This window comes from Nematolebias whitei, chromosome 8 (assembly GCF_014905685.2).
Source record: "Nematolebias whitei isolate Nwh7 chromosome 8, NemWhi1, whole genome shotgun sequence".
In the NCBI taxonomy this organism is placed as follows: domain Eukaryota; kingdom Metazoa; phylum Chordata; class Actinopteri; order Cyprinodontiformes; family Rivulidae; genus Nematolebias; species Nematolebias whitei.
In genome coordinates this window covers 27,068,098-27,076,445 of record NC_056505.1, presented here as the reverse complement: position 1 = coordinate 27,076,445, position 8,348 = coordinate 27,068,098, and the positions used below count along the sequence as shown (strand labels likewise).

General features: G+C 40.1%; 1 protein-coding gene across 1 annotated transcript; it reads left to right on the top strand.

The window, feature by feature from the left end:
- Positions 1-567: 567 nt before the first annotated feature.
- Positions 568-8,078, top strand: LOC119413622. Its single transcript, XM_037680680.1, has 5 exons — positions 568-1,084; positions 1,877-2,054; positions 2,609-2,743; positions 5,041-6,008; positions 7,945-8,078. Exons 1-5 carry the CDS (start codon positions 568-570, stop codon positions 8,076-8,078), a joined length of 1,932 nt encoding a protein of 643 aa, XP_037536608.1.
- The last annotated feature ends 270 nt before the right edge of the window (positions 8,079-8,348 follow it).

The following is an 8,348-nucleotide window of genomic DNA, read 5'->3' as shown; positions in this document are numbered from 1 at the left end:
TTAAACTTCTCCACAACAGTATCTTGGACCTGCCTGGTGTGTTCCTTGGTCTTCATGATGCTCTCTGCGCTTTGAACAGAACCCTGAGACGATCACAGAGCAGGTGCGTTTATATGGAGACTTGATTACACACAGGTGGATTCTATTTATCATCATCAGTCATTTGGGACAACATTGGATCATTCATAGATCCTCACTGAACTTCTGGAGTGAGTTTGCTGCACTGAAAGTAAAGGGGCCCAATAATATTACACGCCCCACTTTTCAGTTTTTTATTTGTTCAAAAGGTTTGACACATCCCCCCACCCCCACACACACCTCCCCCAGACATCTCTCTTTTGGACCTGCAGCCTCCTCGACCCGACCTCAGAACTTCAGAACACGCGCTCACCTGATGCCACAGTGAGCATCAAGTTTCTCCACATGAGCAGACCAATGAGAGGACTGTTTGTTTCCAAGCCTTCAGGGACGACGTCAGAGAAGCATATTTAAGGCAGTAGGTACAAAATAATCATCCCACGAGTCAGTCAAACCCGGCGGATCTTCAGGACTGGGTGAAACTCCAAAATGAACACCTGGGCGCTTCTTCGCGCCGTTTTCTTCTCATTGTGTTTAACTTTACTCAAAGCACGAGCCGCACCAGGTGTGTCCTGCCTCAGGTCCACACTCACCGACGGTCAAACGCTCGTCTCGTTCCTGCGCGAGGACGCAGCCGGCGCGCGCCTTCTATACCTCACCAAGTGGGCAGAGGACGCGCGGCTCGTCGCGTGCGAGATAACCCATCATCCGAGTGTCACGGAAGGATACCGTCTTTCTTGCGACGGAAACGAAAGTCGGGGTGAAGAAGAACGGACACGGTTCAATATCAGCGCGCTGCTGTCTCTGGATGCTCCGTGCGCGCGACTGGAGTTTACGCAGCGCGCGACCAGAGTCGAGGAGAGCAGAGGTCGGAGGAAACGCTCCTGGATGTTTCCGGGCACCTTGTGGTGCGGCAGCGGGAGCAGGGCGGAGGGATACGAACAGTTGGGTGAGGATGTTGGACCGTCTGGCTCTTCTGTTTCCTTCAGACAGAAAACAGCTTCACGTGCATCACATCACACTGCGCATCTAATGAGCTGCAGACAAAATCATTTCCATGCACGTTTGGTCGTATGAACATTAGATTATTCTCTTTTTTTATTTGTTTCATCTTTGGCTTCTTTGCCCATTCATTTTAAATTCTGACCATTTTCAGATCAATGTTTTTACCTCTGGTTTCATTCACCAGTATTCAGGAAACATGACATCCATTGCTGTTGCTTTGCTCATGATATGTTGTGTTGTTTATTGGTCATATGCAGGTTAAGACGTCAACAATGCAATGGAATGTTCAGGATGAGAAGAACCGATTCGACTCGCTTAAAAACTAAAACAAACAAGAAACACTAAAGCATGCAGTAAGGGTACAAAATAAAGTACCAAAATGTGAAAAAGAAATATAATATGTACAAGATCCAAAAGACTAACAGCATGAATATAACGGTGCAAGTAAATTTGTATAAATAAGTATTTCAAAGGTAGTAATATAAACTTGAGTGCACGATATGCATGCAAATGATATCCATTTCTATCATTAGATTAGATGGCATCAATCAACTTAAACCACTCTTTGGATGAAATATTAGGAACCAGGTGAACTTTAAATGCTCTCAGATGATAAAATCATAAGACAGAAGGCATGTCTTTGGAAAATGTACTGTCAGTCGTTTTGTTGACACTCCTGGCTCCTCTGTCTCTTCATATAAGGATCATTGAGACAGGTGAAACTTCTAATTTAACTTTGGCCTTTTTTTTTTTTTTTTGTAATTCCTTGGCTTTGATTCAAGGGACGAACCAGTTTTGGTCTGTAGATTTTTAACTCGCGCTCTTGTGGTGCATATAGGCATGTTTGAGAGAGCAGACAGATGCTGCCGCGAACACGACCACTGCTCACACATCATCCCAGCTTTCACGGTGAATTATGGAGTCTTCAACCCCAACTTCTACACCGTCTCACACTGTGAGTGTGACCAAAGGTACGCCTCAGAATACATCCAGCAGACATCCGACCTCAAGTATTTGTTGCCTCCAGAGAAACTCCTGCAAGCAGTAAATCACATCCCCTGTGTTGCTCTGACTAATGTAAGGACAGATTTGCTTCGAGGTGGACGTTTTAAGTCATTTCTGGAATGATGCTATATGCTTAACGTCATCATTTAGCCAAAAACTGACTTAAGGAGAAAAACCCGAGGCAAATCTATTCATCTATGATTGATCAAAATAGCTTTGTTGCAGCTAGTTCATGAGTTAAGTTACTGCTGTTAAAATTGAACATGCTATTTTTGCATTTATGGGCTTTAATGTAGCATTTATCACTTGCAATGCTTATTTTCACTTTACATCTAATACTGTCAGGCACTTGTGGTCATCATTTTGTCTTGTGATAATACTTACACATTTCAGATATTGTAAACATTCAAATCAGCAATAAGTTGTTAACAGAAAAAGCAGCTTTCCAAATATTTTACCTTTCATTTGCACGAGTGGATCACAGTTTTTAACCTTCGCTTGCTCTCGTTCTGTCTCCCAGGTTTCGACAGTGCCTTCTGGGCATGAATGACAGCATTTCAAGTATGGTGGGCTACAGTTTCTTCAGCATCCTGAAGGTTCCCTGCTTCAAGCTAAAACAGCTGAAGCGGTGCACGCAGATGTACTGGTGGGGAATGTGAGTGAAAGGCATGCTTGCATTATTGCTTGAACTTTTCACTGTGTGATGTTGGGCAAAGCAGGCGAAGCCAGTATTTGTCTGTACAAAAATAAAATCGGTTATGTATGAAAGCAAGACACAAAGGTATGTTTTGCAGCTTTTTTATGTGGCAAAACATAAAAAAAAAATCAAGTTTGGCCAAATAAAAGGGATTATTTCACAACTAGAACATATAAACCTGCTCAGTTCATCAATTTATTACAGTTACAATCATCCAAAAATGCTTTTTTTTTAATAGCATTAGTGAACTCAAATGAATAAATAGACAAATAAATATTTATAAATCAAACAATTATGCACAACTCAAGTTATTGGGCATTCTGTGAATGCTATTTGTTGGGAATGACTCCCAGCTACAAATATGATCTCAGTATATGTAAGGTTCAGAGAGAAATAACAATTTTTATGTTTGCCAAGGCCAAATAGCTGTGGCAGACCATGAATCGGGTAATCAGTAGCACATCCAGTGATTACTTTGATGATAATGAATAAATAATTCAAAATACTCTGCACTGAATTAGGAAACTAGCTCAAGTTTCACTGCTTATAGAGGCCTGCCACAGAATCCAAAGCACATTTAGAGGATTTATATTAAAACAAAAAGGCATGCACACGGAAGTGAGGTTCACAACTTTGCCCTCAATTATGAGTGTTTTAAACTAGTTGTCATTTCTCAGTTGAATACACAAAGCACATCAGTACTGCGAAGGTATGCAAAAGTATTCACCCCTTTGGTATTTTTTTCTAATCTGGTGCCTTACAGCCTGAAATTTAAATGGATTTTCACTTTGATTGCAGTATTAGCAACCAATTTACACAAAACAGTCCAGATTAATGAAGTTAAACTGATAAAAACTCAACTGAAAAATGATGCATGCGTAAGTATTCACCCCCACAACATCAAAGCTTTGTTGAGTCATGTTTTACAGTCTTTACAGCAGGTTAGGTACGTCTCCACAAGCTTGGACCGTCCCGTCTCTAACCACTGGACTTTTTACCCATTTTTCGCAGCAAAACTGCTCCAGCTCCTTCAAGTTGGTTTGGTGTCGCTCGTGTAGCAATCTTTAAATCACGCCAAAGTTTGGGTGTGTTTTGCACGTGTTAAAAGCCTACTTTTCACATTCTAACGGGAGGTTGGCTTGAAACACAGCAGCTAAGGCTACCTATGGGACAGATCTGGTTGGCAGGCTGTAGACTGAGGAAGTCCTCTGGATGGGAGAAGAAATGTTTCTCCCTTAAAGAAACTTGTCCAGATGTCACGATTTAACCTTTTTTTGTTGTTATCTACCTGGATGATTGTGCTTACAACCTTTTTTCATACCAACGTCTATTAATTCAGTTAAGATCTGAGTCAATCCAGGACATTTTATTGTTTCTCCTTGAACTACTGTTGCTTTAGTTATGTGTCATTGTCCTGATAGAAAGCCAGTTTTCAGTATGCCTTCGGTAAATTGCTTAATTTGTTGCACTTCTTTAAACAATGGCTTTTTCTGGCCACTCCTGTGTGAAGCCCAGTTCTAGGCAGAGGTCCTTGGAGCAGATCCTCCCATCTCTACAGGAGAACAGCTCAGCTTGATCAGGCTTCTCTCTGTTGGTTGTTTCTTGAACTTCTTGCTCAGTCTGTGAGTTTTGGTGGATGACCCTCTCTTGACAGGCTTACTGTTGTAACATTTCCTAACAAAGAATTTATTGGTGCTTTGTGGGATGTTCATGCTCTGGGATATTTTTGTCTAAACCAACCCTGATCTGTAGATTTCCACAAAATTCTGACCTGTGTGGAGAGTTCCTGGTGTTCCTGCTTGGTGGTAGCTCTTACTACTCAGAGGTGTTGATTGGTGGTTGTTTTTTTTTTGTTGTTTTTTTTTTTGGGGGGGGGGGGGGGTGTCAGAATGGATGCATATTATTTGGCAGGTAGTTCCTACTCAGCTTAACTAATTGATTAACTTGTAGATGCAATAAGTGCCTTAGTGCTAAAGGAATAAATACACATGCACACATCAATTTTCAGTTTTATATTAGTTGAAGTATTTGAAACAATTGTTCACCATTAATCCGAAGTATTTTGTTTAAGTATATTCTCTATCACATTTCAATTTAATTTAAATTTTAGGTTGTAAGGCAACAACAATAACAACAACAACAACAAAAAAGCAATTTAAAGAGTACCAGGGAGGAGAATACTTTTGCAATTCATTATTAAAGCTGCAAACTCCCATCCCTTGCTTAGTTTTATTGTGCATTTTTACTCTCTCTAGGTGCAAAGTTGCCAAAAAGGCTCCATATGCAGTGTTCAAAAGCCCCCTGCCTTACAACAGCTCCGATGTTTCAGGCCAGTACCTGCAGACTGACGACAAGAGTTTAACAAACAGTGAAGAGCAGCGTTTCACTGACAGCCACATGTTAAACCATCGAAGGAAACCATCAAAAACTACACAGAGATGTGGTGTCAGAGACCCTAACAGAGGAGACACGTTTCACCACAGGACCAAAGGAAGAGGATGTAAAAGACACCGGCAGATATCTGGACCACGACCCTCACAAGTATCCACAACACCCAGGACACAAACCACGACTCGGTCCACAAACAGTCAAACTCAGGCACAAGTTAAAAAAAGAGTTGGAAAAAATAAAAGTATGAGAAACAGCCTTACACAGAAAAGCAACAACCTACAGAAAGAGCTGACAAGCTCTGCCCCTCAAACACCAACTACAACACCCTCACCTGTTCCACCATTAAAACCCCAACATCTACCAAAAACACTGGTTAAAGAAGGGACTAAAAGACTGAAAAGTAGAAATAAATTCTCAAAGCAACGTATCTGTTGTGGCTCTAACATACCTAAGAGGAATGACTCCTCTCAGTTTTACTGTAAAAACCGTCTCAAACAAGATACAGCATCAGATATGACAAGTTTTACTCTGGGAAAAACAAATACAAAAGCTTTAACGATCAACTGGATGAAAAATAAAGGAGCGCACGTTAAAAAGACAGGAAAATCCAACCAGGACACATCTGGAACTGTCTGGAGTACAGCTGTTTTTCCAACACCCATCGTAGCAAAACAAATGACAACAGCCTCTCTTTACAACGATGTAAAGTCACAGACGTGGCTGGGTTTACATCTGAACCATACAAGTCAGCAGGCTTCAGGTGGTACTGCAGCTGGAAGCGTCCAAGCAGGAAAACGACCACTACGTAATAACAAGCAGCGCAATGTGACAGGTGAGTTCTTAAAGCCTCTGAGGCTCTTCAGTATCCTGAAATGATTGCTGTTATACAAACTGCACTAGTAGAACAAGCCAAAATAATAAAAATCTGATCTGGGGTCACATCTGTTTCTGCACTTCCATTTTATTATTATTTTTTTTACATCCCACACTCAATTTGTTGGTAAATGCTTTGACAGCATTACCATATTTTTGGGCCTATAACGTGAGGTTTTTTGCATAATTTACATGTCCTGTGACTTACACACTGAAGCGACTTATTTGTGGATTTGTGTCATGTAATAGGTAAAAGTGGCTTTTAATGACACAATCAGCTTGCCATAGCTTGCCACCTTTGTCAAGCTTGCTTGGAGCAATCATCAAATCAGCTTCATTTTGCTGTGCCGCCCTGGCAAAATGAAGCCAATTCGACCATTGAAGTCCATTTATTAAGTGAACGTTCAACTGAGACACACCTTTGCTATAAAATCGAGCAAACAAATAATTGTTTTAAGTGCTTATCTTAAATTAATTAATTTAAGTTAAATTTTGAAGAAATGCGCAGCGTCCTCCTTCCGGATTTCCCCCCTCTGCGCGTTCCCGGAGCACCGAGGCAGCGAATACTTTTGAAATACAGCTGATTTGACTGTTAAAGTCCTTTTATTAAGTACAAGTTCAACTGAGACACACCTTTACTGTAAAGTCGACCAACAAATAATTGTATTTAAGTGGTTATCTTTTTAAATTTCGAAGAAATGCACAGCGACTCGTCCCTCTGCGCGCTTCTGCGAATCAGGTTTTGAAATGCAGCTGATTTGACCGTCAAATCTTTATTAAGTAAAAGTTAGACTGAGACACACTTTTGCTATAATTTCGATCAAACAAATAATTGTTTTTAGGTGGTTATCTTGTTAAATAACAAGAAATGCACTGCGAGTCCTCCTGTGCATGTGCCTACTTCCGCGTATCGGCTTTTGAAATGCAGCTGATTTGACAGTCAAAGTGCATTTATTAAGTAAAAAACTGAGACACTCCTTTGCTACAAAGTTGAGCAAACAAATAATTGTTTTTAAGTGTTAATCTTGCTAAATTCTTGTTAAAGTCCTCCCGTGCACGCTCCTGCAATCGACATTTGGTAGCCAATCGATTTTTGGCACACCGGCCCACATTTCTGGGTTGTCAGCGGTGATGCATAATAGATGCGACTCATATGGTGAAGCAACGTATTTATAGATTTTTCCACTTTATTAGACATATTTGGACTGATGTGACTAATAGGGCGGTGCAACGTGTACAGTGGAAAATACGGTAACTGAAGAGCTTGCTGACACTTGAGATTTTACTACTTCTGAGGGGATGATATTCTTAAAAATTAAACAGCTGTAGTAGGTACTCAGTTCCTCATATGATGAGCTGTGAGAAACTAGGGCTGAGAAAGTCGTATCATTTTCCATTTGCATGCCTGCAATCATTTTATGCTTTGGGGATTGTGAAAGTGTATTTTTCTTTCTTGCAATTATTGCACAAGATTTCCCCAGTATGTCCTGTTTAATAGGTTTCTGGCTTATTGGTATTCAATGTTTGTTAAGACAAATAGTAAAACCACAGTTTGGACAGTGGGAGCATGATAGTAGCATGAACATGACATTTTGTAGCTCATTTATGTAGATAAGCTGATAAACAATAGGCTCGTGAAATTACTGTTGGAACTACTTCTTAATTACATTCCTAGCTGAGCTGTGGATAAAAAGTAAAACAAACAACAACAACAACAACAAAAAAATCATAAAACGTTGGCTTTTAAGAGGTGGGCTGGAGCAAATGTCCTGTTTAGAGGTCATTTTAAAAGACTGTTCCCTGGAAGTACGTCAGGATGTTAATCTATTCTAGTAATTATTACTTAAGAGAAGTACATAAAAATAACAGCCTGTGTTTATTTTTTACACCTGCAGACAATCAGCTCCAGTGTCGAAGCCTCAAATATCTGGATGAATGCAAATTTAAAATCCCTCCTTCAGAGAAGAAATATAATCTACACAACATGGAGTCCAAGACTGCCTACCACTGTGACTGCATCAGACGGTAATCTGAAAATACTTCCAGCCTCTGTCAGTCTCTGTGTTGCATATTCCTTTGTTGTGACAACAGAAGACTTTTAATCCATAAAAAAACAAAAAAAACACTGAAGTGCAGGAAAGCTTTTATTTGCAGGAATGGTTTGAATTTAAATAATATCAAGCAAAGTGTACAAAACATTAAATATCAGGATCAAAATGTCTACTAAAATACAAATTAAACTTTTTTTTTGTTTATTTGTTCTTCACTCTGTCTCAATTTTCTCTGATATTTACACACA

Excerpts from the sequence above, each read along its gene's own strand:
- LOC119413622 (XM_037680680.1), top strand. The coding sequence starts at position 568 with ATGAACACCTGGGCGCTTCTTCGCGCCGTTTTCTTCTCATTGTGTTTA. Across the intron at positions 1,085-1,876 it reads CAGACAGAAAACAGCTTCAC|TTTTGGTCTGTAGATTTTTA; the intron begins GTGCATCACATC and ends GGGACGAACCAG. Across the intron at positions 6,009-7,944 it reads CAAGCAGCGCAATGTGACAG|ACAATCAGCTCCAGTGTCGA; the intron begins GTGAGTTCTTAA and ends TTACACCTGCAG.